Below are 20954 nucleotides of genomic sequence, written 5' to 3'. Positions count from 1 at the left end.
TTGGTCTTGCATTCAGTCTTTCAGTCTGTTTAATCATTTCTTGCCTGAGTTTGTACAACAAATGCTTGACACAGCCCATGATAAGCCTACTACCACAAATAGAGCTTTTAGTATTATCTTCTTTGCCTCTGAGGATCCACTGGACTCTGTGCACACTATATCTTACTATGGTATAGTATATACAGAGCCAGCTTCCTATAACTGCAATAAAAATGGTGGAGTGGGGTCGTGGACTCGTTATCAGGAGGCCCTGAGTCACTGGACATGGCTGGAACAGCAGGGCATATCCCTGGTGGTACAGCACCTGGCAGGTTCCCGCGACGCCAGGGCGGATGAACCCAGCCGTCAATGCCTAGCGGATCACGAGTGGGCATCTCCATCTGGAAAGTGGTGCAAGTTCTCTTTCAGTAGTGTGGAGAGCTTAGGTTAGATCTGTTCGCCTCCACATAGAATGCGCAATGTAGCAGTTTTCTGTGCTGGAGTTTTCAAGGTAGCTCTCACTCTGAGACGCTTATCTGAAAGAAACACGTTAGTTAGATTCCTCACCTTAGAATATCCCCAGGCGTCAGGCTGGATCCGTAAAGATTTTTGTAGCAATACCCCTTGCGCGTCGCTAGGCGTCGTCTGCGGCTTCGCGTCCGGCGTCGTGCACCAGAATGACGTCGTCGGAGTACTTAGACGCCGCCCTCGCGCGCTGACGTCAGTTCTTCTTTTTTCCGCGCCAGTAAGCGCCGATCCGGGAAGAGCTTACCCCTAGTCATTTTTTGACTCTTTTTGGTCTATCGACTCGACTCTGGTGCCGGTAGGATGCCTGGTTTTAAAGCCTGTGTCGCCTGTCATCGCCTGATGTCGGTGACGGATCACCATCACCGGTGCCTTTATTGCCTGGGGGCCGACCATGACGCGGAGTCGTGCCTCGATTGCCAGGCCTTGACATCGGAAGCTAGGCGGGACCGGTCTCGTATGCTTCTCGAGCTTCGGCACTCGGCTCCGCGCCGCTCTCGGTCCCGGCCAAGGAGGAGGTCCAAGGACCGATCGCGGAGCCGCAGCCATCATCATCGCTCGTCTGGGTCTTCGGGTAAGTCGAAGCACTCCAAGAAGTCCAAGAGACGACATCGCTCTTCGGACTCCCCTCGCCGGTAGCGCGACTCGGCCGAGGGTCAGGGTGGTCCCACCCCCGCGGCTCCGTTGGAGCCGCAGGAGACGCGTCCGTCCCCATACCCGCCGGTCCCTGGGACTGACGCGACTCCGGCGGAAGTCAGTGCCTTCCTCTCGGCCATGAGGGGCCTGGCTCCGCCATCGACGCCTGTAGGCGCGCCTTCGGGCTCCGCAGGTTCGACTGGGCGACCTCGCGTGCCGGCGGCGCCGGCGACGGCTCAGGCCCCGATGCCGCAGGTCCCTGAGGGTTCCAGGCCTGGATCTCGGTCGGCGCCGGTCGACCTCACGACGCCTCCTCCGCTGGCGCCGACACCGGTTCCACCTCCGACGCCGTCCCCGGACGACATCCTTCCCCAGTTTAGCCCCGGTCCGGTGCCCGACCGCGGCGCCGCCCGGCGCCGATTGGTGAACGCTTCATCTACTGCCCAGCTCCGATCGTTCCTCCTGTTTATCGGGAATCGGATGACGAGGGCGACAGGGAGGGGTCTGATGACCCTATAGCCGCTCAGGCCCAACTTTCTCAGGACTGGGCAGAGGAATTGGGGGATGCCTGCGGTCTGGATACCTCCCCGGACGCTGGTTTCATCTCTCCTCCGACTGTGGCCTCGGAGGAGGGTGCAGCCTTCTCAGTGGTGCTGCGCAAGGCGGCCGAAGCCCTAGGGCTCGAGTTGCCTGCTGTGGCCGTGAGGACTAACGTCCTCACTGAGGTCTTTCAACCGACAGCAAGCTCCACTGAGCCTCTGCTGCAGTTTAATGAGGCCCTCATTGACGTTCTGCAGGGCAATTGGTCCAAGCCCTCCACAGTCCCTCCTGTGGACCGGAACGTTGCCCGGCGCCACCGCCCTGCTCCGGGCGACCCCAGTTTCCTCTCCCAACACCCCACCCCGAGAGTCTGGTTATCCAGGCCTCAACCTCCCAATCCTCCTTCCCGTCCGCTCTTCCGGATCGGGAATCCAAGAGGTTGGAACAGTTTGGCAAGAAACTGTTCTTGTCCCTGAGTTTGGGACAGCGGTCTTTAAATACCGCTTGCCTTTTGGACCGTTATTCCCACTCTCTGTGGGATACGGTGGAGGACGTGCTGCCCTTGTGCCCGGTGGAGGCCCGAACACGACTCACTCAAGCACTTGCTGACGGTCGAGATGCAGCACGGCATGCCATACGGTGTGGACTTGACACCACGGACTTGCTGGGTCGGGCGATTTCCACCACGGTGGTGCTTCGGCGTCACGCCTGGCTGAGGTCCACGTAATTTTCGGGGGATGTCCAGAGTTCCCTCATGGACATGCCCTTTGATGGCACTCGCCTCTTTTTGGTGAGAAGGCGGGCAGTGCGCTGGCTCGGTTCAAGGACTCCCGGGCCACGGCCAAGTCCTTGGGTCTTTCGGCCCGCGGCCGCAAACTTCCGCCTTTCGTGGCCAAGGAAGGGGCGCCTCCTCACGTCCGCCCAGCCACCGGCCGCAGAACCAACCTGCACGCGGACGTGGATTCCGCCGAGGCGGTACTGGAGGTCAACGTGCCGGTCAGTCCACATCCACCCCGGCAGCATCCGCCTCAAAGCCCTCCTAGTCCGAGCTTTCAGGCCCATTCAACGCCAGTGGGCGGCAGAGTTCGCCATCACCTGCTCCACTGGCGCGCCATCACGTCGGACAGGTGGGTGCTGCAAATCGTCCGAAGGGGCTACTCCATCCCCTTCGAGACGACCCTTCCAGCCATGCCACCGCTGAACCACCGTATGTCGGGGGATCATTTGCATCTTCTACGAGAGGAAGTTTCGGCCCTCTTGGCCAAAGAGGCCGTCGAGTGCGTTTCTGGTCCAGAAGTAGGTCGTGGTTGTTGTTCCAACTATTTTCTGGTTCCCAAGAAGGGCAAAGGGGGCCTACGCCCGATCTTGGACCTCAGGAGCGTCAACGCCTTCCTCCAGAAGGACCGGTTCAAGATGCTCACTTTAGCTCAGGTTCTGGCTGCCCTAGACCCTGGAGACTGGATGGTAGCGTTGGACTTGCAGGACGCTTATTTACACATCCCCGTCCTGCCGGCCCACCGGTGTTACCTGCGGTTCACGGTGGGTCAGGAGCACTTTCAGTTCACCGTGCTCCCCTTCGGCCTCACCAGTGCCCCTCGGGTGTTCACGAAAGTGATGGCGGTGGTCGCAGCGCATCTGCGCAGATCAGGGCTTCCAGTCTTCCCCTATCTCGACGACTGGCTGTTGAAGGCGGGCTCGCCCCAGCAGGTCGTCTCCCACCTCCAGACTACGGCCGACCTCCTGCACTCGCTGGGGTTTTCCATCAATGTGCCGAAGTCGCACCTGAGTCCCTCCCAGAAGCTCCTTTTCATTGGAGCGGTTCTCGATTCAGCGCAGTTCCGGGTCTATCCGCCGGAACAGCGGGTCCGGAACATTCAGGCCCTGATTTCCATCTTCCGGCCTCTGTCCTGGGTTTCGGTCAGGTTGGTGCTGCGGCTTCTGGGGCTGATGGCCTCCTGCATCCTGTTGGTACCTCACGCCAGGTGGCGGATGCGGGCTCTGCAGTGGGACCTGAAGTTTCAGTGGGCCCAGCATCGAGGCAACCTGTCCGACCATGTCCTGATCTCGGAGGGCACTGCAAACCAGCTGCAGTGGTGGCTCACGAATCGCGATTGGGTCAGCGGCAGATCCCTCTCCCTACCCCAACCGGAGCATGTCGTAGTGACGGATGCGTCCCTCCTGGGATGGGGGGCGCCATATGGGAGAGACGGAGATCAGAGGACTCTGGGCTCCGCCGGAGACTCGGCTCCATATCAACCTATTGGAGCTGAGGGCGATCCGACTTGCACTGAAAGCCTTCCTTCCCTCTGTCCGGGGAAGTGTCGTGCAGGTGTTCACGGACAACACCACCGCCATGTGTTATTGCAACAAACAGGGCGGGGTGGGGTCGTGGACCCTTTGTCAGGAGGCTCTGTGCCTCTGGACATGGCTGGAACATCAGGGCATCACCCTGGTGGTTCAACATCTGGCGGGCTCTCTGAACGCCAGAGCAGACGAACTAAGACGCTGGTGCATGATGGATCACGAATGGCGTCTGAACTCGGGCGTGGCGCAAGGTCTCTTTCTGCAGTGGGGAGAGCCTTGGTTAGATCTATTCGCCACCGAAGAGAACGCGCACTGTCAGCAGTTCTGCGCGTTGAAATTTCCAAGGCGGCACTCGCTCGGAGACGCTTTTTGTCGCGAGTGGAGTTGCGGTCTGTTGTACGCCTACACCACTTCTGCCCAGAGTGCTGAAGAAGACCAGGCGCGACCGGGCCCAAGTCATCTTGGTGGCTCCGGATTGGGCACAAAGGTACTGGTATCCCGAGCTACTCAGTATGTCCATCGATCCCCCGATACGACTGCCTCTTCAGAAGGACCTTCTGTCGCAGCAGCAGAGGACGGTCCTCCACCCGAACCTGTCCAGCCTCCACCTCCATGCGTGGAGATTGAGCGACGGCAGTTGATGCCATTTGACTTGCCTCCTGAAGTCTGTAATGTTATTCTGGCAGCCAGGCGTCCCTCCACAAAGACGGTATACGCCTGGTGCACAGCAAAGGCTGTGGATCCCCTTTCTGCCCCTCTTTCTGAGGTTCTCCTCTTTCTTTGGCCCAGCAGGGCTCTGCTCTGGGCACCTTGAAGGGTTATCTTACTGCAATCTCTGTTATCTTAAGGCTTCCTGATCAGCCTTCTCTTTTCAAGTCCCCTGTTGTCTCCCGTTTCCTCAAGGGCATTACTCATATGTTCCCTCCTGTTCCATTCGTAATGCCTCAGTGGGACTTGAACCTGTTCTTACTTTTCTGATGTGCGCTCCCTTTGAGCCCCTTCACAACTGTCCACTTCGTCTACTGACTCTGAAAACTGCCTTCCTGGTGGCCATCACCTCCGCTAGGTGAGTGAGCTCCAGGCTCTGTCAGCTAAGCCTCCCTTCCTTTCGGTTCATCCGGATAAGGTTGTCCTCCGGACCCGTCCTTCTTTCCTTCCTAAAGTCGTGACTCCCTTTCACATCGGGCAATCTGTCACGCTGCCCACCTTCTTTCCGCCTCCGCATCCTTCAAAAGATGAAGAGAGACTCCACCGTCTGGACCCAAATTGTGCGCTGTCATTTTATTTTGCCCGCACAAACCAGTTCTGGGTGGACGACCAACTTTTTGTTGGATATGTAGGTGCGAAAAAGGGTAAAGCTGTGCACAAGCGGACCATCTCGCGATGGGTCGTGTTGTGTATTAGACTCTGCTATTCTTTGGCGAAAAAGGTCCCTCCTGTTGGGCTGCGAGCCCATTCCACCCGGGCCACAGCGGCGACAACTGCCCTGGGACGGGGAATCCCCTTGCAGGACATCTGTCAGGCGGCGACGTGGGCTTCACTGCACACGTTTGCCAAGCACTATTGCCTGGACAGCCAAGTCCGGAGAGATGGCCACTTTGGCCGTTCTGTTCTCCAGGACTTTCTGGTGTGATCTTGGTTCGCAGGCCCACCTCCGGGGTTGGTATTGCTGGGGTATCTATTCGAAGGTGAGGAATCTAATTAACGTGGTTCTTTCAGATGAACAAGTTACTTACCTTCGGTAACGATGTATCTGTAAGAAACATTAGTTAGATTCCTCACCGACCCACCCAGCCTCCCCGTTCTGCGAACCGACATCTAGGGTTAAGGTTCTCCCTTTCAGGGCCCTAGATTTTTTGGCACCAGTGTCGGTCTCTTGCATGGCTCAGCGTCCCTGGCGCGGAAAGCTATGTATAAGAACTGACGTCAGCGCGCGAGGGCGGCGTCTAAGTACTCCGACGTCATTCCGGCGCACGACGACGGACGCGGAGCCGCAGACGACGCCTAGCGACGCGCAAGGGGTATTGCTACAAAAATCTTTCCGGATCCAGCCTGACGCCTGGGGATATTCTAAGGTGAGGAATCTAACTAATGTTTCTTACAGATACATCGTTACCGAAGGTAAGTAACTTGTTCTTCGCCTCAAGTGGAGCTCAGGCCTCCTGTACTCCTTTCCGCCCATACAACTCCTGCCCAGAATTCTCAAGAAGATCAGGAACGACTGGGCCCAAGTCATCCTCTCGGTTCCCAACTGGGCACCGAGAGTCTGGATTCCCGAGCTTCTGCAAATGAACATCAGTCCTTCAATCAGGCATTCGCTTCTAGAGGATCTTCTGTCACAGCAGGCGACGGTCCATCACCCGTACCTGTCAACTTGATGCGTGGAGATTGAGCGGCGACAGTTGACATTGTGCGACCTTCCTCCGGAAGCTTGCAATTTTATTCTGGCTGCCAGGCATCCCTCCACTAAGACGGTATATGCCTGCTGGTGCAACAAATTTGGAATATATTGTACAGAAAAGTATGTTTACCCTCTTTCTGCTTCCCTTTCTGATATTTTGCTTTTTATTTTGTCCCTTGCCACCTTGAAAGGGTATCTTTGGACTTTGTCTGCCTTCCTGAGGCTGCCAGACCAACCCTATACATAGATGTTTGAAAGGCCTTGTATATATGTTCCCACCTGCCCCTATCAATATGCCTCAGTGGGACCTTAATTTGGTTCTAACTTTCCTAATGTGCGCTCCTTTTGACTCCCTGCATAACTTGCCCCCTCCAGCTTCTCACCATCAAAACAGCCTCCTTAGTGGCAATTACATCTGCCTGGAAGATGAGTGAGCTTAAGGCCTTATCGTTCAAGCCCCTCTTTCTCCCAATATTTCCTGGAAAGTTGGTGCTTCGCACTAGGGCCTCTTTTTCTTCCGGAAGTGGTAACTCCATTTCATGTAGTGCAGTCTGTCACCTAGCCCACTTTCTACATACCTCTACATCCTTCTGCAGAAGTGGGGCGACTCCACCGCCTGGATCCAAAAAGAGCCTTATCGTTCTACCTTGACTGCACAAAAGAGGTCCTGATGGACGACCATCTCTTCGTGGGGTACATTGGAATGAAGAAAGGTTGTGCGGTGCAGAACAGGACATTCTCCTAGCAGTCGTCCTCTGCATCAAAATTTGCTATGCCCTGGCCAAGAAGCATCCTCCTGTAGGCTTAAGGGCTCATTCTACCAGAGAGAAGGCTGATACCACTGCATTGCAACGTGGAGTCCCAGTATTGGACATGTCGGGCATCCCTACAAACGTTTCCAAAACATTACTGCCTGGATATTCAAGTCCGCATGGACAGCCACTTTGGCCTCTCAGTCCTGCAGGATTTTCTGGTGTAACCTTATCTGCAGTCCCTCCTCCGTGGATGGCATTGCTTGGGTATCTATTCATAGGTAAGGAATCTGGGGCTTGATGTCTCTATTGTATGAACAAGTTACTTACCTTTGGAAATGCCTTATCTGGTAGAGACATCATTTAACTGCAGATTCCCCCCATCCTCCGCGGCTGACTTGTTTCTAGAGTCAGGACTGTTCCCTTTCAGGGACCTAGTTTCTTAAAAAAACACCAATGTCCGTACTCTTCATAGGTTCGCGTTTCTGGTGTGGAAAGTTGTGAGAAGTAACTGACGTCCGTGCACGGAGGTGGTGTCTGTATTGGTCAGGTGGACGTCACTTCTAGCGCTGATGACATCGCATGGAGCCGACCGACGCCACCTGCGGGCACAGTGGTATTGTTTAAAGAAAAATCTTCTGAATCCAGTCTGACGCCTGGAAAATTCATAGGTAAGGAATGTGCGTCTAGATCATGTCTCTACCAGATAAGGCATTACCAAAGGTAAGTAGCCTGTCCTTCAAAACCAAATGACCTCTGCCTGTCCTTCCCAGACCCCACTCAAACCTTTAAAAAAAGGAGCTTCAATGTCTTTCTTGAGTAATAGTCCTATAGCTGACTTCAAGGCAGCTACCTGGTCTACTTCCCACGCTTTTACTAAACATTAGTGTGGATGTCTTAGCTTGCCAACAAGCTCTCATTGGCCAGGCTGCTCTACACACACTTTTCTAATCTTCTGCACCATCCTTGGGTTAGCCACCGCCTTAGGGTGGACTTCTATACAATCTATCCACAGCATGTGCATCTATGGTTACACATCCCACGAACAGAAAATGTTACTCTGTAAGCATCTGTTCGTGGCATGTAGTGCTGCAGATGCACATTCGCCCACCCTTCTCCCTGGAAGCCTTTCGATGTTGCAGATAATTTTCTTTCATCTTTAATTTTCCTTCACATGGTCACCTTTTTTGTATCTCTATGCTCCATCTACATCCTCACCCTTGGTGTGTAAAAAATCTCTAACAATGGAGTCGATGACCTTGCGCATTGCCATCAATAGATGGAGTCACTATACTTCATGACAGGAAAGACTTCGAAGAAAAACAACTTGTGTACGTCAGAGCCCAACACTAGATGGTAAGAGTATGCACAGCATGTGAATCTTCAGCACTGCATGCCATGAAATGATGCTTACAGGGTAAGTAACCTTTTCCTTTTGGTCCTTGTATTTAAGTTGTTACTGACCTCCATTCACGGATCCCAGTTGACTTTAACATGAACTCAATGGTGGTTTTATTGAATTATCTTTATTTGTATCCTTCATACTCCAAGTCTGATCAGAACCATGTACCGCTACTTCAATAGAATGAAAGACTTCTCTTCCTCTAGTCAGTGGTTCAAATATCAAAGGCAGCATCTCATCAGTTCTAGGGGTGTGAAAAGTTCATAACGTTCTCATAATTAGGCTAAATGTCAGGAATATTGCACAAAATGATGCATAATTATGCTAAATGCAAATCTGTCATTTCACCCTTCATTTTAACACGTAGTGTTTTACGTCAATTTTGGCTCTAAAAGAAAAGATAGCTCTTGAAAATGCAAGTGTCATGAACAGTTGCTTGTATTCTGATTGTGTGCTTGTTCTCACACTCCTGCATTATAATTTTGTTATGAATGGCTGCACAAATACATGATGCAGCTTAAAGACGTAATTTCACAACACGAAATTCCTGAAGCATGCAAAATATGCCAGTGTAATTTAAATGTCTTGCCTAGTCACCAGTGTGGACAAGGTTCTATTTGCAGTATCTTCTGTCTTCTAGTGTTGTGTTCAAACCCAGCTCTGAATAGCAGGACTGTGCACCTCCTGTCAATCTACACACTACAAGCTTCAAACAGATTGTAGTTAACATTTTCCTTTCCTCCTTTAATGTGATAAAGCAATATTACAATGCACAAGCACTCCATCCAGTCAAGATGAGAAATTCTGAAACAGTTTTCAGCGGAAGAAACAATTTCCAGACTAGAACCTTCTAAACTAATGGAGGTTGGCTCTCCTTTCAAGAATTGTATAGATCAAAAGAAGCACTTGTACTTCAGGGCAGAGAACGCTCCAAAATAAGACACTGCAATGTTCTGTACACACACAGGAAGCATCATATCAGGTGCTCTTCTATGTAGTATCTTATGGTGCTGGGATTACCTGTGGCATGACACTTATAGTAGTTAGAAGTTTATTCCTTCTCTTTTAGATTAGTCTCTTTCATGGGTTTAGAGAAGATTGAAAGCTGTCCCTTTGCCAATTATTGGGACAAGCTTTTTTGCGACGGTTAATATTCCTCCCATACAGCACCAACTAATGGTATTGATGGGGTTTATATGAATGAATACTTGGAACTGCTTCTCACTTCTTCTTAGGACTGCACATGGAATTAATCACCCACTCTACGATCCCTGGGAGATAGTGAGTGGCTTAGCACTTAGAACTTCTCACTACTTTTTGCAATATTCACAGCAATTTCTCAAGTATATTATTTTCATCACTGCAAGCCACTGATGAAGCTTCAAATATATTCGTATTGGGGATCATGATGCAGACTGAATTAAATTGCTGACCATCCACTTGACGACCTTTGCCTGTTGTCACCCTGATGTCCTTCAGCTGGAAAGGGACAGTCACAAGAGTGTGACAGATACTTAAAAAAAATTGTTTTCCCAATGCCAGTGACAAATGTTGAAAAAAGAATGCAGAATGTATTTTGGTATCTGCTTTTCGGCAAGTGGCATGCTACTCTGGAACCAAAAAAGTATTAGTAGTGAATTAGTGTAGGGAAATAGTTGTTTGTGCATTTTTTTAAAGCAGTACGATTGCTGCTTTGAAAAAAGCCATAAAGCATTTTTCTCTGTACCTTACTGATTGGCTTTTCAAATTTACCTCTCTGAAGAATTACATAGTTATGCTCAAGTGTTAAGTACCTTTGTTTCTTTTGGCGTGTTTAAAACTGCCATTGATTGTCAGAGTGGCATCCCAATTCAAGTATAGGCCATATTGTTTCAAAAGCATATGTCTAGCTGAGATATCTGTAGGTAAGAAAATTTGGGCTGCGTAGTTTTGTCTTCATAAAGGTTCACCATGTCATGCCCTATTATTTAGGCTGTGCTTCTTATTCGCTTTACCAAAATCGGAGCTTGGCAGGTCACTAACCCTACATCCCACTTTTTATATTGCAGGCTAAGCTGTGAGGCATGATATAGAAGGTTTTTGGGTTCATGTATGTTATTGTAATCTCATGACCTTGGGGTTTCCTACTCTAGCTTGCTGTAGTTCTGTGTGGTAATATGTCAAGTCAGTACAGAATCAGTGGAGCATCTGTAGATGGTGAAAAATGATCAGGCGCTTGTGGGACACAAAGTCTAAATTGGAGCCATACCAAATTGTTAAGATCAGTAGAGGTGACTTTTTGCCTTTGGAAGTAGTGAAGTGCTTTAATATTCTTGTGCATCAAACATCTGGTCTCTGCAACAAGACATTCATAGCATTCACAGTTTAGATTCACAGAAGGTTATCAGTGGTTTGTGTATGCATACAAGATTTATTTCAACATTTAATGCATAAGATATATTCAATTAAATGACACCCATGGGATCATGCTTTTTCCAAGAGCTTAATATAAATGTGTATCTGCACCTGTAGACCAAAAAATTGGCAGTTCACACCAATCCTAACATTTTGAAAACTCAGCTAGTTTATACTCTGTTACGTTTTCAAGTGTACACTCACGTATTAAATAGTTTAGAGATTCTTATATTTCAATTAATATTCATAGAGTATTAAGTGGATGCTTCTTTTATGTTAAGTAGTGCTTGAAAATCTCAAGTAATCTCAGGTCATGAGACTGTAGAAATTGGTTTATAATTCCAGGGCATGGATTAACTGGTGTGGGTGCCAGTAGTTATTTTGGTGGACATTTACCAATCAATGTCATTAAATGTGGTGTTATTCTGTAGTTGATGGTTGGTTTGTGTCAACTGATATTGCTTGGGAAAAGGATGGAGAAAGTTACAATATTAAATCTAGCACCATTTTTCCCAGCAGAATCTCCAGCCTCTTCAGTGAGCTCAGGGGCCAGGACATCCTCTCCTGCGCCTGCCACAGGATCCATAGGTTCAGAAAAGCAAACTTCTACACCGTTGGATAGAAAGGTTCCTGTACCAATTGGGACTGAGCGATCTGCACGGATTAGGCAAACTGGAACATCAACACCCTCTGCAATTGGGAGCAATTTGGCTACTCCAGTGGGACACAGTGGCATCTGGTCTTTTGAAGGAATGGGTGGTGGCCCAGGTATGGAGCAGTATCTGCCAAATGGTAATAACTCATTTTATTTATGCAAAAGTTAAAAACGGTATGAAACTACTGCCTGTCCTGCTTTTTATGATAGTAAAGGAAATGAGAGGCTAAGCAATATCTCTAGGAACCTACGTAATGTTACATATTCATGGAAGACAGTGGCTCCTATGGGGTCATTAGCAAAATACTTAGGTTATCAAGGTCAAAATTTATTGTAGTTGAAGAAAAAGCACTAGTCAATCTAGGGACCAAATCTGGGACCCGCACTGGGTTGTAGCAACGTATTACATAAACTCATCATTAAAATAGTTAAGGGCTACTTATCTGCCTTATTGACATTTCTGTGTCTTTTGAACTAATTGTCGTCTTCAAGTCACCAGTAGTTTTGAGGTGTCTGAAGGCCCTTACCAATATGTTTCTGCCTTCCCCTATCATGCCAAAATGCAATCTGGGTCTTACACTTCTAATGTGTTTATCTGATAGAGACTACTAGCCGCAGATTCCTTAACCCCTTCGCTGCTAGGCCTTTCTCCCTCGACGACCCCCCCCCCCCCCGTGCTAAGCCTTTTTTTGGCTATTTGGGGTAGTGCGCGCTTAGACCCCTGAAACTTTTTGACCACAAGGTATCCACGCCAAATTTGCGTCCTTTTCTTCCAACATCATGGGGATTTTAAAGGTACCCAGGGTTTGTGGATTCCCCTGGAGGGGTCCCAGAAATTTGCCAAAATACAGCTAAATTTTGTTTTTTTGCTGAAAAATGGGAAAAAGGGCTGCAAATGAAAGCGTCTGGGTTTTTCCCTGCAAATGGTATCAAAAAAGGGTTTGTGGGGTTGAAATCACCATTTTCCCAGCTTTTAGGGAATGACAGATTTTTGTCAGAAAACCAACATTTTTTACACAGTTTTGGCATTTTTCTGGGACATAGCATATTTCTGCTATTTTTTGTGCTTTTAACCTCCTTCCAGTTAATGGTAAAAATGGGTATGAAAGCAATAATGGATCCTGGAAAGCTATACATTTTAGAAAAGTAGACAAAATTCGGAATTCAGCAAGGGGTCATTTGTGTAGCTCCTTTAAGGTTTCTTTATAGAAACTAAAAGTTAAATATAGGAAAAATTGAAAATTAGTTGAAAAAAACAGCCTTTTGTGTCAACGTTTTCACCTGTAACTTCTTCTAATTATGACAGCTCTTTGAAAGCAATATACCGTTACATCCGCTGGACGTTTCTGGTTGTGGGGATATATAGGACTTGTAGGTTCACCAAGAACCCGACGAACCCAGAGTCAAAAACTGAGCAGCAATTTGCAATGGCTTTTTATTATGGACCGGGTATATAGCAATTATTGTGGGAAAATGTATACATGGAAAAATTGGTATGAAAGACACCTATGTATTTCTGAAATGGGAACAAATTATAGAGTTTAGAAACAGTAGATATTTGCACATTTTCGAAATTGGAAATACTCATACTAGCTTGAGAATTATTGGTCATTTTTCAAAATGACTTCTTTTTTACACAATGTCTTTCATTTGGAAGGCAGAAATGCATCGAAAGTCAATAGGTAATAACAGTTGTTTTACAAATCTGAATTACCCTAAGTCTCCCGATAAAAATGGTACCTCACTTGTGTGGGTAGGCATAGTGCCCACGACAGGAAATGGCTCAAAACCCAACGTGAGCACACCACATTTTCACAATGAAAAATTATCTTTTTTTTGCTCCCTGGAATCCCCCGGATGTCTAGTTTTCAGAAATGCAAGGGTTTGGTAGGTTTCCCTAGATGGCCGCCGAGCACGGGGCCAAAAACCCAGGCGACAGCCCTTGCAAAACCAGATTGTTTGGTGATAGGCAATTTTGATGTCGCCTCAATACGTTTTGGGCCCTTGCCTGTTGCGGGTACTTGGGCCTCCCACACGAGTGAGGCACCATTTTTATCGGGAGATCAGGTGGAACGCTGGGTGGTATTAAATTTGTGTCAGCCTGGTGATGCCACAACTTTCCCACACAAAAACGTGTGAAAAAAGTAATTTTTGAGGTTTGCATGGGATTCTGGGTAAGGAAACGTTCGGGGATCCACGCAAGCCATACCTCCCTGGAATCCCCTGGGTGTCGAGTTTTCAGAAATGTGTGAGTTTGGTAGGTTTCCCTAGGTGCCAGCAGAGCTAGGCTTCAAAAACTACATCTAGGCACTTTGCCAGCGTAATCGTTGGCATGTGGTGGGCTTTTCGTCCCCCGGGGGGGCAAATTGGGTGCCCTCATCTTCCCCCCATGGGGGGGGGGGCCAGAAAGGCTGTAATTGTTGCGGGTGGGGGTGGGGGCATTGGTTTTGGGCAGCTCCCACCCTATTTAAAAATTGCCCAAAAAATCCCTGGCGTCTACTGGGCTTTTTGCCCTCCCTGGGGGCAGATTGGTGGCGACTGACCCATCTGCCCCCAGGGGAGGCAGGAAGGCTGTCATTTTTGCGGGGGAGGAGGTGGGGGCATGGGCATGCCTGTTTTGGGCAGCCACCACCCTAATTAAAATTTGCCTAAAAAAATCCCTGGTGTCTAGTAGGCTTTTTCTTCCCCCCCCCCCCCCTAATGCCCCCATCTGCCCCCCAGGGGGGGCTAACAGGCAATAAGATGCCAGGGAGTTTTTTGGGCAAATTTTAATTAGGGTGGGGGCTGCCTAAAACGGGCATACCAATACCCCCACTCGAATTAAAATTTGCCCAAATAATCCCTGGCGTCTACTGGGCTACTGCCCTCATCTGCCCCCCGGGGGGGCAGAAAGGCTGTGATGGTGGCAGGGGGATGGGGGCATTGGCGTGCCCATTTCGGGCAGCCCCCACCCTAAAAAAATCGCACCCAAAAAAATCCCTGGTGTTTAGTGCGCTTTCTACCCTCCGGGGGCAGATTGGGGGATACTGCCCCATCTGCCCCCCAGGGGGGACAGAAAGACTGAATTTAGGCAATTTTTGCATGGGGGGAGCAAAGGCCCTTGCCCACGGGCTGTTCCCCCCCCCCTCCCTGGTGTCTGGTGGGTGGATCCCTGCTTGGGGATCGCCCTCCTGGGCAGGGGTGGGGAGGGGTACCATTGGAAAGGGGAGATTCTCCCTTTTTCCAATGATACATCTCCCGTCTTTCTACGTGCCTGGGGGGCTGAGATAGACCCCTGAGCACATAGAAAGTGAAACTGAAATGAGCCTAAAGGCTCATTTCAGTTTCGGTTTCTGTGCAATGAAGACAGCACGACTTGCGCACTGATATTCATGGCAGAGAAACCAGGGAGGGGGCCTCGGGAGCTGAGGAAGCTCTTCCCCAGCTCCCAAGGTCACAGGGATTAAATAGAAATCCCTCTGCTGTCTGCTGCAGAGGGATTTCGTGCCCCCGGCCTCATGACGGAATGGTTCCGTCATGAGCACAGGGGCGCCGATGCTCATGACGGAACCATTCCGTCATGAGCATCAAAGGGTTTAACGTAGAATTATCCCCCGGTGTGAGACTGGACCCGGAAAAAAGTTCTTGTCCCAGCATCTCTGCGCACCGGGGGGCGGCACCACGCAATTCCGCCCGCCGTCTTCCGCGGACGTGACATCAGCGAGGTCACATAAGCCCCACACCGGCGCGCTGATGTCAGTTTCCTTCTTTTCCGCGTGCAACGCGGACCCGGATCGTGTTGCTGGCCTGTTTTCAGGCCTTCTTTTCACGCTTTGCGTTTCTTTTTGGGAACAGTGTGCGAATGTCTACGGTCTTCAAGACGTGCTTGGTTTGGCTTCAGGTCTTGTAGATGTGGTGTCGTCGGGGTGCGGCCCTAAGGGGTTTCACTCCATCGGACCACGGCGCTTCTGCCTCGCCGCCAACCCCCGTGGGGGGGTTCCCTGTGGTGTCGCGGGAGGTTGTCGGGGCTCGTCCTCGAGTCCACCTCGGTCCTCTGGGCAGGTGGCGGCCTAGTCCGAGGCCGAGCTGACGCCGCTCGTTGGCGCCTTTTCGGCGCCGTTCTTTGGCCGGCCCGGCTCCGACCCCGCCCTGTTCTCCCGCTGCGCGAGTCGTAGCAGAGGTCGTCTCGGCGTCCCCTTCGGCGCCGGTCGACGTTGGGCTGATGCCGGTGGCGGACTCCACGGCGCCGTTCCGGCATCGGGTCGTTGATTCTTCTTCGGAGGCCCCCTCTTCTCCAGAGGTTCAGCAACTGTTTGTTTCTTCTGTTCCGGAGACTGGACGCTGCGTCGTGGCCTTTTCCCCGGCATCTTCGCTGTCCCCGCGCCCACACTCTTCTCAGGATGCGCCTCAGGTTCCCCACTCGTCGGTCAACCTTCCCCCATTCCGAGCTTGGCCTTTCGTTCCTCCGGTTGGGCTGGGGGACGGCCGGCTTAGCTAACAGCCGTCGCCCACGGAGGAATTGCTCTCCCCACCGTGTTGCCCTACGGAGGCGAGTGCTGCCTTCGCCCGGGCTGCCTCCACGGCTGCAGGGATTTTGCGCATGGGCGACCCGGCTGCCCATTTCCCCGCGGATCATTTGCTTGAGGTTCTCCATCAGGGCTCTGGTGAACGGGAGCTGCTTCTTCCCTTCGAAGCTTCGCTCCATAATTCTCTCTTGGGGGCATCCTGCCATGGGGGACCCGGTGCCCCAGCCGCTTCTGCAACGCCACCGTCCTGCTCCGCATGATCCGGTCTGCCTTTCCTTCCTCCCTTCTACCAGGGGCCCTCTTCTACAGACTGCCTTTACCTCCTTGCCATCTGTGTTGTCTCCTCCGTCACGGGAGGCCCGGTGGTTAGATTCATGGGGGCGCAACATCTTCGCCTCCTCCAGTGCTGCCTTGCGGGCGCTCAACACGCTTTGTGTGTTGTCCAGAGCCACTTCTTGCTTGTGGGATTCGGCAGAGTCCCTTCTGTCTTCCGCTTCTCAGGAGGGTGCCTGCGCTTATCTGCGGCACCATGTGTTGGATGACCAGGAGCTGGCGGCTTTTATTCTTTGCTCGGCTCTGGATGTTTCTGAGGTGCTTGGTCGCACCATGGCTTCTTCAGTGGCCCTCCGTTGCCATGCAGGGCTGAGGGTTAGTGTTTTGCCTGAGAACGTTAGGGAGCGGCTGGTTGACCTCCCCTTCGATGGCGCTCTTTTGTTTCACGCCCCTGCTGATTCTGCCATTCAAAGGTTCCTTGCGGGGCTTTGTCCTCCTTCTCCTCCTCCGTGAACCTGGATGTCGATCTGTGTTCTGGGAGGTGTTCTCCCATTGTTTTCTGGGGCCTAGTAACAAGTAGCCCCGGTTGTGTGTTCTGTGTGGTTGGTGTGCTTTCAGGGTCCTTCGGTTGGCCCTTTAGTGCTGTTGACTGCTGGTTCAGCCCCCCCCCCTTTTTTTGCCTTGTGGTTTTGGCTGTTGGTAAGCCTGTATAGGTCCTATTATTGGGCCTTTTGTGTCTTCTTTATTGGCTGCTTGGCAAGCCATCTGCGGTTTTACCCACAGGCTTTTCTGTTTGTCCTCTGCTGCGGAATTTTTTCCTAAGTGGTGTTCCCATGTTTTTTTGGGACGTAACATACCTTATGTGGGGTACCTGTAGCTATTACATAGCTTTGTCATGTGTTGGGGCGATGTGGTCACCCTTTTCGGGTTTCTTGCTCTCTTTGGTGTTATGGTATATCACTGGTGCAGCCTCTTTGCTGTGGTCTTGGCGCGGCTTGCGTTGCGCCCAGTTCTGTCCTTCGCGAGGTTCGCTACGTCGCTCGACCAGTCTGGTCTGCAGCGTGTTGTTGTGGCGCTTCCGCCCTTCTATCCGGCGCTTCGGCCTGGTCCTCTATCTGCTGTTCCAGAGGAGCTGGCTTCCTTTGGCTGCTGTGTTCTGGTTGACGGTCTGGGCCCGCCCTCCATCCCCTCTCCTTTTCTTCTGCCTGGTCCCACTTTTTTCGTGGATTTGTGTGTGTTTCGGCACCGGCCCCTCCATTTGGTTGTGTCCTGGCCCTCCATGGCCTTTGTCTTCGGCTTGTGCCTGGCTTGGTCTGGTGCGCTGCTTCGTGGTGTTTCCTGCTGCTGACTGCGCATGCCTGCGTCTGCCTGCTTGTTCTGGTCCACCGTCGTGGCCCTTAATGTGTTCCCTTGTGCCCCTGCCTCTGGTTCCGCTTGGGCATTGTGCATCTGTGCTTTTCTTCTTACGCCTGCGCTATTGGCGGTGGAACGGTTCCTGCCTTCTCCGCTGCTTGCGGCCGCGGTGTGTTCAGCTGTTTCCCATCACTGTGTGTGCTTCTTACGGTGGGCCCTGCCTCCGGTTCTGCCTCTTCTCCCTGGGGTTTGAGGTGCTTCTTTTGTTTCTTGTGGTCCTTCGGGCGCTGTCTGCCCCTGCGGAGTGTTGAGCGGTCCTCCCTTACTTGGGCGTGGGATCTCCTGGCCTTCTCTTCTGATTCCTGTGACATGTCCCCTGCTGGGGCCCTGTGTCTCTCCTGCTGGGGAGGCTCTCTCGCAGGCCATCCTCCCTTCTGGGTATGGCTAGGGTATCTATTCTACGTTAAGGAATGTGCGGTTAGTAGTCTCCATCAGATGTACAAGTTACTTACCTCTGGTAACGATATATCTGGTAGAGACGATTCTAGCCGCAGATTCCTTCACGACCCGCCCTTCCTCCCCGTTCTGCAAAGACCCTCTGCTTTGGTTTCTGCACTCGCCTCCCTCAGAGTGGCTTGTCTTCTGTGGGTGTCCTCTTCGCTTTCTTCCAGTCAGGCTGTCCGGTTCTGCATTATGGTTCCACCCCCCCCCCCTTCTTTTGCTACAGTGATGGTTGGTTCCTGCATGCCTTTGCTTCTCTCCAGTGTAGGGGTCTCCTTTTGCTCTTTTTCCCTCTATTTGTTTGGGGTTTTTGATCCCCTTTCGGTCTTCTGGGTTGGGGATTCTTACTGGGCCTCCTGCTCCTCTCAGGGGGGCCTGGCCCTCCTTGACTGTGTCATCTGGGGGTGGATTGCTCCTCTGTTCCGGGCTTGTGGCCCTTCACTGTGTGGTTTGGGGTTGAGGTCTCTCTTTCTCTCTCTCTCTCTCTCTCTCTCTCTCTCTCTCTCTCTCTCTCTCTCTCTCTCTCTCTCTCTCTCTCTGTGTCTGTCTCTCTCTCTCTGTCTCTCTCTCTGTCTCTCTCTGTCTCTCTCTCTGTCTCTCTCTCTGTCTCTCTCTCTTCTCTCTCTCTTCTCTCTCTCTTCTCTCTCTCTCTCTCTCTCTCTCTCTCTCTCTCTCTCTCTCTCTCTCTCTCTCTCTCTCTCTCTCTCTCTCTCTCTCTCTCTCCTCCCCCCACCCCTGCGCTTTCCTATACTTGTGCTTCCAGGATGACTATTGCCTTGGCTTACTCGGTTTTTCAGCAGTACCTACGCACGCCGAGGGACGGCGTCGTACGGCTCCATGGTGATGTCATCTTCCGGGGCGTACGTCAGTTTCATATTTAACGCGCTACAACGCGGATCCAAAGAAGCGTATCTTTGGAGGTTTTTCGGCCTACTGTGACAATTTTCATCAGCAAACAGTGTGCCTTATGTCCTGTGGGTTTAAATCTTGTGGATACTGTGCTCACCAGATGTCTGGTACAGATCCATACTCTATTTGTTTGTGGTGCCTAGGCGAGCACCTACTATGCAGACGTCTGTGATACCGGTCAGCGGTTGAAACCGAAGAAGCTGCGGGAGCGACGCATGAAGCTTCTGGTGGCGAGGTTGTTGCGGACTCCAGCACCTCACGACGTTGGTTTTCCCGATCCAGAGGTCATTCCCGGGAGCGCTGAACTTCACCCCGTGGTCAACAGCAGTGGTCCCACTCTCCAGCAACGTCTCCTGGTAAGCAGTGTTGCAAGAGATCGTGGAGAAGTCTTACGATCTAGTGCAGATACTCCAGCATCGCTAAAATCTAGTATGAACCTCTAAACCGGCCTGTATGATTCTTCAGCAGATCTGTATAGATTCTGTATTTCCCAATCTAACTATTTAGAGGTTTGTATTGCCACATAATTTTCATAGAATCCACTAAAATACAGTATTATAGACAAAAATAAATTTTTATTTGTTTTTACTCTTTTTTCATCTTGAGACAATTTATACATTTTTTGGAAAGTGAAGCTAAATCGGTTTTCACACATAATTTAGAATACAGACATTTTTACAAAAAGCATAATTGTGAGAAAAGACATCCAAGACATCTACAATATAAAAAAGCATTTACTATCCATTCATACATCATGCTTGCATTCAAACAGAAAACAGTAAAGAAAATTAGTCTAAAGATAGAAGGCTAAAACTATGAATTGGTCAGATTTTTCCAGTTGACTGAAAATAGGGAAGATGCTGGTTTTCAATATCTTCGATATTGGCAATTTTGGCGGTCAGAGGTCATTCCCGGGAGCGCTGAACTTCACCCCGTGGTCAACAGCAGTGGTCCCACTCTCCAGCAACGTCTCCTGGTAAGCAGTGTTGCAAGAGATCGTGGAGAAGTCTTACGATCTAGTGCAGATACTCCAGCATCGCACCCGCGTCTCACAGGTTTTCCTAGAGCTGGGGTGACCTAGAGGCAGATGCAGGAGTACTAATCTGGTTTTTGGGCCCTCATCTCTCTCTGTAGCACCTGTGGGTCCCAAGGAGGTCGTAGATGCCGTAACTGCACCATCGCCGGCGGGTGCAGACTCTAAGACTCCGGTGCACGGTCCTGTTGGTCCTCCACTTGCAGCATTGACGGACACCAACGTGACGTTGATTGTTCCTCCAGTGCCTATCCCAGCTGCAACGGAAGACTCAGAGTTGGAGTCACTGCGTGTCACGGAGCAGACTGTGCTTCAACTCCACGTGTAAGCATCGACGCCGGTCCAGGTCTCTTCTCCTTCCTGGGTGGACGTCGACTCGACATCGACCGACGTAATTTAAGGAGCCGATAGCGCCAATTGTTTCTGTGGAGGCCCGACAGGACCAGTTCGGATAAGGTTGTGTGGGGATGATTCCTTTGGAACAACCAGGGATGGTAGATAGCTAGGTCGATGAGTTGGGTGAGGCAAGCTGGCTGGGTTTATCCCCTGCGTCTTCCCTTTTGTCGCCCCAGGCCTTGCCCCGGTAGCCAGCTCTACCTTGGAGGTTTTGAAGAGAGTGGCTGATGTCTTGCATCTCACTCTGCGGAGTGTGGAGAAGGCTATGGATCCTCTGATGGAGGTCCTTCATCCTGGTCAGTCGGGGGTTGAACCAGTACTTCCCCTTTGCGAGACACTGACAGTCTGCTAGGGACATGGGCAAGACCTGACTGGGCGGGGGGGGGGGGACGACTT

At 51.0% G+C, this 20954-nt stretch overlaps 1 protein-coding gene across 12 annotated transcripts in view; it reads left to right on the top strand.

Annotated features, from left to right (window-relative positions):
- ANKRD17 (ankyrin repeat domain 17) overlaps positions 1 to 20954 on the top strand; it is a 1008651-nt gene that overhangs the window by 917417 nt on the left and 70280 nt on the right. For 4 of the 12 annotated variants that reach the window (XM_085636340.1, XM_085636315.1, XM_085636385.1 and 1 more), the window contains one exon: positions 11453 to 11725. In XM_085636340.1, the coding sequence (XP_085492466.1) occupies positions 11453 to 11725 (273 nt within the window). Of the gene's footprint in view, positions 1 to 11449; positions 11726 to 20954 lie in introns of all 12 variants that reach the window. The other 8 variants (XM_085636333.1, XM_085636308.1, XM_085636380.1 and 5 more) reach the window with 3 other exon arrangements.

Source organism: Triturus cristatus, chromosome 2_1 (assembly GCF_964204655.1).
Source record: "Triturus cristatus chromosome 2_1, aTriCri1.1, whole genome shotgun sequence".
NCBI lineage: Eukaryota > Metazoa > Chordata > Amphibia > Caudata > Salamandridae > Triturus > Triturus cristatus.
This window is presented reverse-complemented; position numbering and strand designations above follow the sequence as displayed.